This window comes from Eubalaena glacialis, chromosome 18 (assembly GCF_028564815.1).
Source record: "Eubalaena glacialis isolate mEubGla1 chromosome 18, mEubGla1.1.hap2.+ XY, whole genome shotgun sequence".
In the NCBI taxonomy this organism is placed as follows: Eukaryota; Metazoa; Chordata; class Mammalia; order Artiodactyla; family Balaenidae; genus Eubalaena; species Eubalaena glacialis.
In genome coordinates this window covers 52,938,938-52,953,777 of record NC_083733.1, presented here as the reverse complement: position 1 = coordinate 52,953,777, position 14,840 = coordinate 52,938,938, and the positions used below count along the sequence as shown (strand labels likewise).

General features: G+C 55.2%; 1 protein-coding gene across 2 annotated transcripts; it reads right to left on the bottom strand.

Moving 5' to 3' along the window:
- Window positions 1-123: 123 nt before the first annotated feature.
- LSR (lipolysis stimulated lipoprotein receptor) lies at window positions 124-14,597 on the bottom strand. 2 transcript variants are annotated; one of them, XM_061174078.1, is made up of 10 exons: window positions 14,209-14,597; window positions 12,685-13,029; window positions 7,565-7,684; window positions 5,616-5,672; window positions 4,916-5,062; window positions 1,685-1,837; window positions 1,475-1,534; window positions 1,244-1,375; window positions 359-987; window positions 124-263 (listed from the first exon to the last, which is right to left on the bottom strand). In XM_061174078.1, the coding sequence occupies exons 1-10, from the start codon at window positions 14,489-14,491 to the stop codon at window positions 228-230; spliced, it is 1,962 nt and encodes a 653-aa protein (XP_061030061.1). In that variant the 5' UTR covers window positions 14,492-14,597; the 3' UTR covers window positions 124-227. The 2 variants fall into 2 exon arrangements, with proteins under 2 accessions (XP_061030061.1, XP_061030062.1); XM_061174079.1 differs by lacking the exon at window positions 5,616-5,672 and having other exon boundaries at window positions 14,209-14,595.
- Window positions 14,598-14,840: the final 243 nt, after the last annotated feature.

Here is a 14,840-nt window from a genome sequence, read left to right as displayed (position 1 = left end):
CTTTCCTCCTGGATCAGGACGCAAGTCCCAAGAGAGAACTGGACATGCGGCCTTTTGCAGACACACACAGCAGCTGTCCGGGCTCCCCACCTCGCGCAGCAAAACAAACGCTTCCCTCCAGACTTAGGACTTGTGATCATAAGTTTTATTAGTCTTAGGAGAAGAAGATCATCAGTAATTCCTCAAATTTTAAAAAAAGTACAAAAGTTACATACAAAACGTTGAGATCAGACGACTAAACTTTCCCGACTCAGGCCCAAGTTCTGCAAAGGAAAAAGAAAGAAGGATGTGAGCTGGAGAGGACTGGAGAAGAAGGTCCAGGAAGGCTCTTAAGAGCCAGGTAGGGCCGTCCACTCACCTTCTTAAGCCTCCGCTCCCGTGAGGCCTGGGAGTCAGTCTCAGAGTAAGGGGGAGGCGCCGGAGGGTGGTAGCCTTCCTCTTCTTCCTCCCTGTAAGGTCTCCTTCTCTCCGCTGGCCGCTTTTTCCTCAAGGCCTCTTCTAGTAGCTCCCCATCATATTGGGGGTCCCCAGACCTGGAGCCATCATCTGGAGGGTCCCGGGAGGGGTGGTAGCGGGCCCTAGGGTCCGCATGAGGGCGGCCTCTAGACCTGAAGTCATCATAGTAGGGATCCCGGGAGTGTGGGAAGTGCCTTGAGTCATCTTGGTCTTGGTCGTAGAGGTCATCACGGCTGCGGCTTCGGGGGGGTGCACAGGCCCGGCCTCTCCTCCCACTACTTGGGGGAGACCTCCCTGATTCAGCGGAGCCGGGCCGGGGGAGGTCATCTAGAGCATCCACAGAACGGGCTCGGGGCCGCCCGGCCCCCCAGCCACTCCCTGGCCGGTCCAGGGGGGGCTCTTGTTCCCACCTCCTCGAACTCCGCGGGGAGTGGTGACCCCATTCCTCATCCCGGATTGGGGTGAGGGCAGGGCCCCGGGAAGGCCGGGATCTCCAGTCGTCCTCATGGAGGGAGGTGACTTCACTCATGGCTGTGGGAAGGAAGGTGTCACTGGTAGGAGGACGTCAGGACCTAATGTCAGGAGCCCTGTGGTCCAGCAATGTCACCCACTTGGCTCATATACTCTCAAGGGGGCCCTAGGCTTTTCATCTGTTTCGTGATGATCATACACTTCACTGTGGCCATGGTAGGGAATGAGGGATTGTGTCCAGAATTTGGAGCAGGTATCAGGGAGACATGTTTCCCCCAACCCCCACAAGAATCCCTCAGACCCCAAGGCTCCTCACCTCGCTCTACACGGCCATTTGGGGGACCAGGTCGAGAAGAGTCAAAGTTGGCCAGCTCCTTCTCCATGTAGTACAGGACCCGCATGGAGTCGTCCTGCTGGTTGGCCTGAATCCTATAGCCACTACGGATTTCTAGGGACAGGAGTTGGAGGTGATCAGTTCGGGAGGTTGGATGCTGACCCAGCCCCCTCCCCTATAGGCATGTCCAACCTCATAAGGATTGGTTCTCACCAGAGGTCACGTTGCTGTCTGTGTCACGAAGCAGGGGTACCTGGGAGCTGTGGCCACCAACTGGGGGAGACTGGCTGTCAGGAGCAAAACCCTGCATTCCCAGCCCCCTCTCCTCTGCCCCCAATCCCCCCATCCAGCCCCAGACCCCTTAATGGCCAAATACCCAGCCTACCCCCTGCCCCAGCTGCTCCTGGCTCCCCCCGACCTCACCTGAGCTATTCCTGTCGAAGTCTCCAGAGTACCCGTTGTACAGAGGGCCCATGGGAATCATGGCTGGGGTCTTGGCAGGGGAGAGGTGGGCATAGGTGCTGGGGGCGTAGATGCTTGGGACGCCTGAGGTGGCAGCTTTGCCTGCAGCATACACTGGGGAGGACACACATAGCATGAGAAGGCCCCCAGGGGCCACATGCCTTCTTCCCACCCCACCTCCCCCCGTCCCGCCCCCCTCCCCAGGCTGAGGAGCTTCCCTAGGTGCTTGGTTGGTTTCTGCAGGGTCCCTGAGGTTAGGGGACATCAGCTTCATTGAGTCCACACCTCCTGTGCCATTCCTCACAGAAGTTTCAGGATGGGGGGTGCATATTGGCAGCCGGCGGCCCTGATCTGGTAGGCCAGTATGTTTTGTTTGACAGTTCGATGGTTTGCCAACATCTGACAAGGTTTTACATCAAACTCTCCTGCCAGTTTATCACAAGGTACGGCCACCCTGGACCTACATTCCTACAGAGCAACAGCAGCAGAGGCGCCCTATAGATAAAGCCCACAAGCCGGAAAACAAGTATTCCCTTTGGCAGCTGAGCCCTTGCTTTAGAAAAATGGATCATCTTGCGGGGGGAATCCCACGCCTGCTCCGCTCTCATGCCTGCTCGGTCCTCCCCACAGGGTCTTGCAGACCCAAATGTGATGGGACTCAGTCTGAGGCAGGAGCTTGGGAGCCTCAGCCAAGCAGCAAAGCGTCTCCTGTAGTGTTTCCCACCTGGGGGCTGCACCCACCCCGCCCCCGCCTGGTTCTAGGCTTGACAGCTCAAGGGCAAATCCTCCTCCTCTCCCTGCCACCTTCCTCCCCAGGCAAGAGGTTGGGTTCTGGTGGCTGCTTTGAGGCAAAAGTCATGGGCCTGGGCAAGTCACTTCCTCCCCGGGACTCCAGCAGGAAGATGGAGTGGGGAGATGGGCTCAGAAAGCTCCCTTCACCTCTGATTCAGTTGGGAAGCAGAAGGCTCAGTGCTCAGCCCCACCCCACCCAGCCCCGAAGAAGCCCTTCAGCGGCTCAGCTGATGTGCCCTTTTATATTTAACTGTGGGAGATGCTGCTCCAGGACAGCTCGGCAGGACTGTGGCTGTGACAGAAACAACAGGGCCTCCGGCAGGGAGTTAATGGGACCTCGGTTTGGGGTAACAGGGTCTCAGGATGGAGGAAATGGGGCCCTGGGACTGGCATTTGCAGTCCTGGTCCCAGCCTTAATTAGTGGGGTAACTGCGAACTTGTTTGCAGCCCTTGGGGATTCCACCCGACCTGTGAAATGACCAACACCCACCGCCCGAGCAGTAAGCAAGAAGCTCTCACTAAAAATGATGAGAGGGAGAGGGGATGGCCAGCACGGGCCTCCAGAGAGCAGTGGATTTCTTTTTTCAGGGCCGCGATGAAGCAGGTTGCCCACCGCTGAGTTCAGTGACCGTAAAGTTAGCCAGCATGGACTGAGACGCGGCCCCGTGCTGGGCCTGCATTCACAGTGCTCCCTTGATGCTCACGACGCGCCCGTGATGGCGGGACCTTGCAGAGAAGGAAACCAGCGGCTCGTCTGAGGTCACGTGGTGTGAGTGGCAGGGCTCTGATTTACCAACGCTGACAGCAGCAATGTCCAACAGCTAGTGGGCGGGGAACACTCTATGTAGGCCAAGCCCCGCAGTTAATGCGGGACACACCAGGTCACCGGATCCCAACTCACCCTGTACAGCGGGCTCTACCATGGCCCCATTTTACAGAGGAGGAAACTGGGGCTGAGAGGGGAGGTCATTCACTGGGCTTCCCAACAGGTAAGGTGTCCAGCCAGGCCTCAAACCTCCACCTGCCCAAGCTTGCAACGACTGCCTATGATTTTACCTGGACCATATTACACTGGCGTTATGGCACGTGGAAACCTTAAATATGAGGAGGCCAACACACAGCCATCTGAGCTACATGGGTAATTCTTTCCACCACCTTGGCCTAGAAATCAGCAGGTGCCAGGAGAGGGGCAAGTCTGTCCCTCTTTTGGTCTCCCATAGTCTAGGTGCTCCTAACACGTAAAGTTATTTATTTCTATCTACCAACATCATCTGTTCATCAACTAAAGATATGGTGAACTTGACAATGATGAAGGAAAAGGTGAGGTGTCCTCACTAAGAACTAGTAGGGAAGTATGCTTTCATGGCCCACTTTCAATACAAGGAACAAGAGAGCAGATATGTCTGAATATAAGAAAGTAGCCAGTGTAAACTTCCATGTCAGAGTTGATGAAAATAGTCATGCGAACTTCCCAACAACTGAGTGCACAGGTGCCGGTTCACCCAGATGCTCTCTGGAAGGCAACCAGGGAACCGGCAGTGCTGAGGTCCCTGAGGAAGGGGAATGGGGCAGCTGGAGGAGGGAGACTCTCTCTTCCTTTCCACCCCCGTTTTGTTTGCTGCTTCTCCCTCCATCTCTGGTCCCACGTCTAATCCCAGGCCTGCAGGTACCCACTCTGAGGCACTGGATGTGTCCTGAAACGGCATCCGTGGGAAATCCGGAGTGCTTGTGTGGATGTGGGTTGTTAAAAGATGCTTAAATTTGCTGGGGCTGTAAACCTTGTTTGGTTTCTCACCTTCTTCACTTAGATTTTGTTTTTATTTTTTTATTTTTATTTTTTTTGGCCACCCCACGTGTCATGTGGGATCTTAGTTCCCCAACCAGGGATCAAACATGTGCCCCCGACAGTGGAAGCGTGGAGTCTTAACCATTGGACCGCCAGGGAAGTCCCCAAGATTTCATTTTTAAAGGGAGTTTTACTTTCCGGTGAATAATGTTTTGTACTATTTGAATTTTTTTTTTTTTTTTTTTTACCACGTGCATAAATTATACTTTCAAAAGGAAAGACTCAAAATAAATGAAAAGTAAAAAATAAGTGAAGAACTGAAGTATGTAAATGATAATCTAAAACAGCAGGTCCTCCTTGGCCCACTTTCTCCCAAATTGCTCCCCTCAAAACCTCCAGACCGGGACTTCCCTGGTGGTCCAGTGGTTAAGACTTTGCCTTCCAATGCAGGGGGCGCGGGTCGGGGAGCTGAGAACCCACATGCCTCAGGGTCAGAAACCTCCAGACCAGTGAGTGGCACCGTCCCGGGAGGCAGGCAGACGGCCACGTCCTCTCCTTGGGCCCAGGAGGGAGGCCAGGCGGGGGCGGACACGCGAGGGGCGAGGGGCACTTACGGGCCTCTGGGCAGCAGCACTTTTCGGGGCAGCAGGGGCACCTGACGTAACAGCAGCAAGTGTGGGGGCAGCACTGACACCAGCAGATGCCCAGCAGGAGGAAGACGAGGAAGGCAGCCAGGCAGACCACGACCACGAACAGCCAGTCTGCGGAGAGACAAGAGCCGGCCCTGAGCTGGGAGGCCGGGGAGGGGACAGGGGTGCGGGCACCGGGGGCCGTGCGGAGTGAGGGTGGGGCAGGGGCCATCTGCAGAGCTCTCCGGGAAGCTGCAGCCCTCGCTGGAGTCTCCACACCAGGGGCTGGGGCGCAGCTGCAGAGGGACGCCCGCTCCTCTACAACCCAGGCCGGCCCCAAAGTTAGGGAACTCGCCCCAGGCTCATCTGGACAAGGCAGTGAACGCAAGGCGACCCGGCCAGAGCAAGATAGGCTGTAGCCTTGAGAGGGGACAGACAGCCAGCTGCCCAGATCCCGACCCCCAAAAGAGCACTGCAGGCACCAGTCACAGGAGCCCCCTGCCTACACCCCAGGGCCCTCGTCAGCGAGCCCAGCCCACCCCACAGCCCAGAGCCAGGTCACTAGATGCCGCGGAGCCGGAGTCAGGTGGCGTTATTAGTGGGGTCTGAGCGAGCGGCATTTCGGGGGGGAAGAATACTTGGACAGAAGTGGTAAGTGGTGCATGGGGGACTCCACCCCCCCTACCTTCCATGGGCCCCGCCTGAAAACCGGGTAAGAGCTCAGCCACCCCAGAGGTCCTGCCTGGAGGGACAAAAGAGAGACAGATTATGCTGCCCCTGCCCTGAAGCCCGGCTCCGGGGTCATCAGGGTGGAGGTATGCCCTGCAGAAGAGGTGGGGTCGGTGGACTAGGAGGGTCCTAGCATGTGGTTCCTGCCCCCATCCCCCCATCCTACGTGGGTGCTGTTTTCCAGATTTCCATCACGTAATTCACTCACTCTCTCCCGCCACGGGGGATTCTATTGCCCAGAAGGGTTCCAGGATATATCCCATGGGTTCTGAAGGATCGACCTCAGTTTGGGACTCCATCTCTTCCACAAACACGGGTCCTATCGCCCCAAAGGGTTCCATCCCAGGTGAGTGGGGCAGTCCCTGTTCCCCCAGGCACAAGAGGCACAGTATGCTAGGGCCCATGAAAATGTTTTATTTTAAAATCTGAAGAAAAAAATATGACAATACTGAATATGTAACAATGACTTGTCTTTATAACAACACAATCATAAAATATAATTTTGTTTTTTAATCCAGAGGAAGAGGCCCTTGAAGGCGAAAGTGCCTACAACCCATAAAAGTCACAGTATGGCCCTGGTTCTCTGCCCACTAGGGTCCCCTATGCAAGTTTCATGGCATAGCTAGTGCCTCCTTTAGGTGCCGCCCGGCACTCTGTGCCCCGCGAGTGCTGTATCTCAGGGGCATCTGCACACCCGGCTGTACACCAACAAAGCTCTATCCAGAGCTCAGCACCCCATGCCACCTGCCCCCAGGAGAAGGTTCTAGCATGTAAACCAGCGGTTCTCAAAGTGTGGTCCTGTCTGGGAGGCCAAGCCGCTCTCCTGATAACACTAAGCCATTGTTTGCCCTTCTCACTCTCCTTCGCCAGTAGAGGTGCAGGCAGGGGAGCTTTCCACAGGCTCCATCACATGTGATGATGTCATTTGCTCTGATGGTAATGGACTGTGTGCTTGTGTGCCAGATTCAATTTCTAATATGTTAAACAACTATAAATATAACCCACAAAAACTTAAACAAAACTTCTTTGAGATCCTCAATAATCTTTTAGAGTGTAAGTGGGTCCTACGACTAAACTTGAGACACGCTGATGTAGATTGTGCATTTTACCAAAGAACACACAGAGTTCTCCGGGTCACTGGTGCATGCATTCTGTCACCCAGACATGAACCCTGTTGCATGATCTGAGCACCCTGGAGCGTGCTCCCCCATCGTGTGCTCGTTCACACATGCGTTACCTTGCATCATGCATGGGATGATGGCAACGTGCGACCTGGCAGCATCTCACATATAGCACACACCACGTGAGACTATATGTGTCCGCTGAGAACAGAGCATCTGGCTAACGGCAGCATGCCTTCCACACATGGCGGGGGGGGCCTCACAGCCGGGCGGGGGCTGCTGGCGGGTACCCCAGCCTGCCCCTCAGCTTGTAGAGGCAGCCAAGCTTAAGGGGAGCACTAACTATGCAAGCCACACGGTGCCATCCCAGCAGGGCAGAGGGCCAGGTTCCCGTGCTCTGGCAAGGGACTCCGGGGTGACAGGTGGCCCTGGGGGTGGGGCAGAAGCCTCCTCTCAATTACATACGCCATCAACCCTCCTCGCTCACTGCCCATCAACTCTAACCGTTTCTGTATTTTTAAAAACTGAGACTGGGAAGAGTTAGAGTCCCCATTTCTCTCCACTCTTAGTTTGGCTCTGGCTTATTTGAAATGTTGTGGCGGGCGAGGGGTCCCTACCCTGCCTGGGGTGCAGGGCACAAATAAGCCCAAGTGACTGGTGGTGCCGTGAGGGGAGAACAGAGCAGGCAACAGAGCCCAGAGAGTGAGCCAGAGGGCAGAGAGCAGAGATACAGCAGTGGCAGAAGAAGCCCCTGACCCCGTCCCTCAGGGCCCAGCCCACTCACCGAGGACGATGAGCTCTGCGTAGGCCTCGTTGTTCCCCTGGAGGTCCTGGGCTGAGACCACAGAGCAGTAGTACACACCGCTGTCCCCCCAAGCCGTCTGGTCAAAGGTCAGGTCAGCATCTGCGTCAGGAGGAGACGTGTGAGGGCACCTCGGGGGAGGGGTGCCTGATGCCTGCAGCCCCCGCCATGAGCACGTGGGGAAGGGGGCTGCAGACGGACGAGTGAAAATTGAATCACTCATACCAAGGGCACGCGACCTCTTAGGCTCGGTTCTAAACACTTAACGCGGGGAATTTCGAGAAGGCTGTCAGGTGGCGCTGTTATCTTCCCTGTCTTGTAGAGAAAAGAGGTCTGGTGAAATTACTGATGAGCCGTACAACTGTGGCAAAAACCGGGGTGGCGGGGCTGGGACGGTCTGACTCCAGAGCCAGCACTTCAGACTTACGCCTTCCTCTGTCCCACGTCCCAAAGCAAAAGTCGACTCCCCGACACGACCCACCACAGAGCCTAGTGCAGACCCAGGGGCCTGGGTCCTGGATAAGGAGGCAAAGATTCCAGGAATCAGGAGCCGCCCAGGCATGAGAAGGCGGGGATGTGAGGGAGACACTTAGACCAGTTCCCTCGTCCTCTGGCCACCATCGGCACGCCGCTTCCAGGTCAGGCCCAGGGCTTGGGGACGCTCAGTGAAGCAGCCCTGGGCAAGGAGCCTGTTAATTACACCAGAAAAGAGTTTCCGCACATCCGGTTTCCTCTCTGCTCCTCAGGCCCTAATTAGTTAAATCCCTCCAGCCATTCACCAGGGACCAGGGCGGGACAGGGTGTGAGGTGGGGCTCACAGGCAACTCCACCTTAGGCCCCTGGAGGACAGGAGGTAGGAACAGGCCAGAGACAGCACCCCCAGAGGCCCACAGCCTTTCTCCCCAGCTGCTCTGGCTCTCTGGCTCCCTCGGACCTGCCTACCACCTTGCCCCATGGACCCCCTGCCCCTCCCCAGGACAGTTCCGAGGGCAGCCACTGCATGCGCCCCAGTCCACAGCACCTGGGCATCAGTCAATTGCCAAAGGAATGAAAGAACCAGAGCCTCCTTCATTCTTTGGAAGGAAGACCTCACATCCATAGAAAAGCCTCCTCTCAAGGTCTATCTACACCATTCCAAACACCTTACCCTGGCTCACAAGGCCCTTGCAGTGACACGGCCACTGGTCACCACCCCAGCCTCATCCCTCCCACTGTCCTTCACTCACGAGACTCCAGACACACTGGCCGCCTCACCGTCCCCCCACATGCTGGGCTCACAACTGCCTCAGCCTGTGCTCCTGCTGTCCCTCTGCCTGGCTCTGTGTTCTCGGACCCTCAGAGGGCTGGTTCCATCCTGCTGGCACAGCTCCCCTGCCAGACTCTGCCTAATTATATCAGCCAGCTTAGGGGCTGACTGGCCGTGATCCCATCCCCAGGAGAAAGCGGGCTCCAGGCAAGCAGAACCTGGTCTGTCTTGGTCACTGCTGAGTCCCCCAGGGCCTGGCCAGGATCTGGAAATGAACCCCTTCCCTCCTCATGCTGACCTTCCTTAGTGTTCCGGGCATGTGGCTATATTCGAATAGGCGCTTGATACAGTCATTCGATATGTGACACACGATTATTGAATGCATCTGATGATGTTCCAGGCAGTAAATGAGGCACCTGGTATACTAAAGAGCAACAGTTCTCAAAGTGTGATCTGTGGGACCTGGGGTTCCCCAAGACCTTTGCAGGGGATCCCTGAGGTCAAAGTTATTTTTGTAATAACAGTAAGGTATCTGCCTTTTTCACTTAATCTCATGAGTGTAGTGTGGAGCTTTCAAGAGGCTACATGTGTGTGTTATCACAATACATTGAATGCAGAAGCAGCTTTGAGAATCCAGCTTCTATTCGGCCAGACTTTAAGGAGATGTGCAAAAATATAAAAGCAATGCCATACATTTTCATTCAAGTTTTTCATTTGGAAAATATGGTTATTTTTTCATAAAAGTATGTTATTTATACTAATCTATAGAGTTTATTATCATCATTAAAAAAATTTTTTTTAATCTCAGTTTTCTAGCTGTAAAAACAAAGCTCTTTGAGGACCTCAGTAATTAAGAGTGTAAAGAGGCCCTAAGACCCACATGTTTGAGAACCACTGCTATAGAGGACAGGTATGAACCCCTGTCCTTACATGGCTCAGATCCTAACTGGGAAAGAGAGACAAATAAAAAATTTAAACATATCGAGGATCAGATGGTGGTAAGCAGTATCGAAGGCAGACAGGAAGTGCCTCTGTTGTGGAGGTGGGGACCGTGTGGAGTTTAAGTGACCCGAAAGGTAGGGTGACCTTGGGCGCAGACACTCCCCTTCGTGGTCACGTATCCAGCCCCCAGTTATTGATCTCTTACTATGTGCTGGGTCCCTCTGCTTATGTTCTTTCATGGAATCATCCTAAAACTCTAACCTACATTCTCCCAAATCCTCCAGATTCTCCATAACACCCTCTTGGCCCATCATTTTTTCCACTTTTATCTTTAAATCAGACTCTAAAAATGCCTCTCCAAAACCAGAACCCGAGAGCAGGGCCCCGCCCAAAGCCGGAGGTGGGCAGGAAGGCAGCCCCTAGGCCAGCAAGAGCTCCTAGGCCAGAAGCTAAACTCTGGGCTCCTGTGGGCTGGATCTGGGTCTCAATGCGTTTTGTTTGGCCTGCACAGTGTTTTCAAAACCCATGAAAAATATCACTTTCCGGCTTCTTTTGATCAGTTCTAAGGCCTGGGCCCACCTCCTTCCTGCAAGGCGCACCCTGTTCCCAGTCTATGTCTGGTCCTGACATCACCTGGGCTGGGCATTGCTCTAATTGTTTTAGGTGCAAGGAGAAAATGCCGGGTCCCCACTTGGGAACGGGAGCTGGGCTTTCCTCCACCTCCCTGGGCCTCTGGTTCCTCATGTGCACACAGCAGAGGCGGCCCTGGTGATCTCAGGGGGGTCCCATGGGCTCTCAGGTCCAGCGCTACTGAGTGGGGGGCACATGGGCCCCAAGCAGCCTGAAGAGGTAGAAACAGGGCCCCAATCCAGGCGCCCACATCACCCAAAGGACGGAAGAACAGAAGGGGAAGCGGGACCCACCCAAGCTGAGGGACACCGCTCTGGTTTTCCCAGGACGACTTTCACTTTTAAAACGTGGGCCGTTGGTGACCCTAGGAATTCCAAAGGGAACTCTGCTTTTCTCCATCCTCAAAGCTGAAATGGAGGAAGCTCCCATGGCTACTGGGCTTCCTGAAAGGACATACACACAATGGATGTTTACAAATCATGGCCTATATCAAACATGGGCCCAGGTCAAGGCAACTTGAAAGACCTGGGCCTGTGGGGCCTCTGGAGCAAGAAGAATCTGCCCCAGATAGAGCCTGAAGGTCACTTGAGTTCTGGGACTCAGCAAACGGGGCACAATTCCAGCCAACCTTCAAGGGCACTCTCAGGGCTGGAGCCGTCCTGACAGGGCTGTCCGGTCATAACCTGGTCCAGGCTGGAGAAGTCCCCGGATTATGGGGTAGGGGCCTACACAGGTTGAACCCGCAAGAAGCCGTTTATCCACAAGAACAGCAGGATGCTTCGGGCTCGCTGCCCACGGAAATTCAGAGCCAGCAGGGCCAGTCCCTCCCCAAAACAAGACTGACACGCTGGGTCCCTGCCCGTGGTCTAGACAGAGGGTGGGAAGGACTGTGCTCCAAGGCCTGGTCTCTTGGAGTCTGCAAAGGGATGCCCCCTTCCCTCCTCTGCCCCCAGGCCCATGATTGAAACTCTAATCCTTGTTGAAGCAGGTGAGCCTTCGTCCCTCACCCACTGCTGCCCATCACCCTCCTCTCTGCCGGCTAGATTCTTTAGGGCGCAGTCCCAGTTCCTCTTCAAATCACATTTGCAGCGGTTTTAAGGGGTGAGCCCCGAGTCATGATCACATATCACCCAGGTCTGTTTTCTTTGTAGCACTTTGCAGCACACTCTGAAATTCTCTTACTCTTTCTTTATCTGCTTGTTTGTTGCCTGTCTCATCCCACGAGAACATCACCTCCTTGAGGACAGGGATCTTGGCTGACCTGATCACCCCTGTAGCCCCAGCACTGGTTACCATAGCTTCTGGCACTTAGAACATGTCCCATAAATACCAAATAAATGGATGAATGAATGAACGGCTTCCCCACTGCCCTTTACCTGGTTCCAACAGGCACCTCCTATCAGCAGCTAGCATTATGGTGAAGGACAAGGGTTCTCAGTGCTGCCTGAGTTCAAATCCCAGCTCCAGCCCTTTACTGGCTGTGCACCAAGACAAGCTACTTGACCTCTCTGTGCCTCAGCTGTCCTGAATGTAAAATGTGGGCATAAAGCACCTGGCAAGTTGTGGGCTTTCTCCATTAAAATCCCTCACCCCTTCGGTTCACTCCTGTTACCTCCTCAGTGAGTTCTTTGCTGAACTCCCTGGGCAAGCAAAGGGGTTACTAGCTTGAAGACTAGACCCAAAGTGTCTGACTTATAATCCCACCAGCTGTGTGACCTTGTGCAAGTCACTTTACCTCTCTGGGTCTTTGTAAAATGACAATAACAGAATCTACCCACTCAATTACTGTGGTCTAAATGAGTTAATCCATGTCAACCTGGATTAGAGCCTAGCACACAGGAGGCTCTTTATGAGTTGTTACTTATATAAATTCTACTTATTATTGCTGATATTACTAGTATTGTTATAGAACCTCTGCCTCTCTCTCCATTACCCACTTTTCTTTATCTTCAAGCACTTGATAGTATGTGTTGTGTTTATCTTATTTGTCTCCCTCACTGGAATTCAAGCTCCAAGAGGGATGGGATTTGATGATTTTGTCTACTGCTGTATATCCAAGGCCTCAAGCGGTGCCTGGTATATGTTAGGTGCTCAATAAATCTTTGCTGTTAAATAAAGGGATGGACGGATGGGTAGAAGGAAGGATCCCTCCGTCAATCCTTTCAGACACTGGTGCTGACGAGCTTCCAGGTGGGGACTCCAGGTTGGGCATGAGGAAGCCGGCGCCACCACCCAAACCAGCCCCAGCCCATCCCCTGCCTTCCCCCCTCCCCACCCCACGTACTTCCTGTGATGGTGATCCTCCGGCCCTGGTAGTAGTCTCCCAGGGTCACGGCATTGCCCTGTTTGGTGGCCACAACCCTGACGGTGCGTACGCTGTCCTGGCACTCCACATAGGGGTTGTAGCCCGGGTTACCAGCCGCCAGCTGGGCGTTGAGCTGGTTGTCAACACTGGCTGGGGAGAAGGCATCAGCGATGCGGTCCCGGCAGAAAGACTTGTACTTCCAGATCACGATGGGCGCCGTGGGGGTCGTGGTCGACTGGTAGGTGCAGGGCAGGGTCACGGGTTGGAATAGGATCACCACATGGTAGGGTTGTGACACAGTCACCTGGATGGCGCCGGCAGGGGCTGAGGACAAGGAGAGTCAGTAGAGGGACCGCTGTGAGCTCAAGGAGGTGCTTCAGCAGGAAGGAGCGACATTACTTGTCACCAGCTTGACATTTACAAGTGTACGGTTTTACAGAGCGCCTGGCACACATTGTTCCTTAATCCCCAAGACCGGTGAGGTGGCTCCGATAATCATGCCCGTTTTATAGACCCAGGGGGCTGAAGTGGCCGGTGCAAGGTCACATGGCCAGATGCCTTGGAACATCCTGTCCGCCCCTCTTCCCAGAGTGTGGCCTCTGAACCGCCCCAGCTCCCTCTTCCCTTGGCCATTCTGTCATGGAAAGGGCCTCTCTGTGGCCTGTACAGGCAAGCCCAAATGGCCCCCCACAAAGCCCACAGTGCTCAAGGCCCCCCTTCAAAAACAACCACCAAGTGTTCCAAGTTACTCCAGGTTCTGTGAATTTGGAGGGGGGGATTTTGGAGTTGTTTGGACTGCTTTGCATACAACAGTTAAAGCCCCCCTGTAATGTCTCCACCAGCCTCCCACCTCACCCCACCCAAAACCACCTCAAATGAACACGCCAAAAGCGCTTGCTGAAAAATAAAGTACCTCTGATACCCTCACCCAAACAAACATCAGATACAGCAAAAGATGGTTTCCAAACAAGTCCGTGAGTCCCTTCCACCAGACTCTTACGCACAGATACTTCGGACGGGGTTGGGTTGGGGGGTGGGGAGTTTCCAATACCGCACCCACCCAATGCCTGGGCGCTGTTTCTTGATCTCTCCCCCTAGGAATCGTCTACTCCAACCCTCAAGTGCCTTCTCCCCGTTACCCCAAGACTTAGAAATCTCGGCGGGCTACCGAGCCCTCATCCCGGCCTTTCCCAGTGATCGGTGGTCCTTCTCCCCTACCCCACAAAGGGTCCCATTCTCCTTGCCGCTCCCGGATTCGCTGTCCCGGGAGTTTCACTTCCTGTTATCTCTGAACAAGGGCGGGGGAGCGCTCTCAGGCACGTATAGGGAATTCCTCTCTGGCACACAAGGGATCTCCGGAGACCTTGGGGATCAGGAGGTCTTAGTCTCTGCGCTCCCCCTCCCCCAGTTCTCCCGCCTCCTGGGCAGTGTAGAACTCCATCCATCGCCCTTCTACAGTGCCCTCCCGCCGTTCCGCGGCACCAGGGGCCCCGCTCTCCGTACCTGTGCACAAGGTGCTGAGAAAGAGCCACACGAAGACGACCGTGCCCCAGCCCGGGGTGGCCGGGCAGGAGCCCAGCCGCCCCCAGAAAAGCCAGCGGGCCACAGGCGCCATCTCGGCGGTCTGGGCGCGTCGGGCCCGCGCGTCCCCTCCCAGGTACCGGGAGGGTAGGGGGCGCGGCGCGCACCAAGGCTGGGAGGGGTGCCTGCTCCTCCCCTTCCTGCTTCCGTTCCTTGTTCCTATTCCAAGCCCACCCTGTTCTAGGATTTTAACTAGAGGAAACATCGTGGACGAAGAGCACGCTTCCAGCTTTCGGGGAGAAACTTGCTTGACCCACTGTGGATCTCCGAGCCACTCCACCCCCCGTGGCTCTGGGGAATGGATCGGCCCAGGTACACAGGGTGAGAACACAGGGCAGGGCTAGGGGGTGGGCGGCGGGGAGGGGCTCCTCCACCTCCCTCCCCGGAAGTGGGCTGACCCAGGTGAGCTCCGGCCCCGAGGGTCGGAACCAAGTGACCAGCCTGCCGGGAGGGCGCCTGCAGACTAGGGATCCCGTCCGGCCCCCTCCTGCTCAGGTCATGCCGAGCGGGGTGTGAATCACCGAGAATCAAGACTCAACTGGGGTGATTCACCT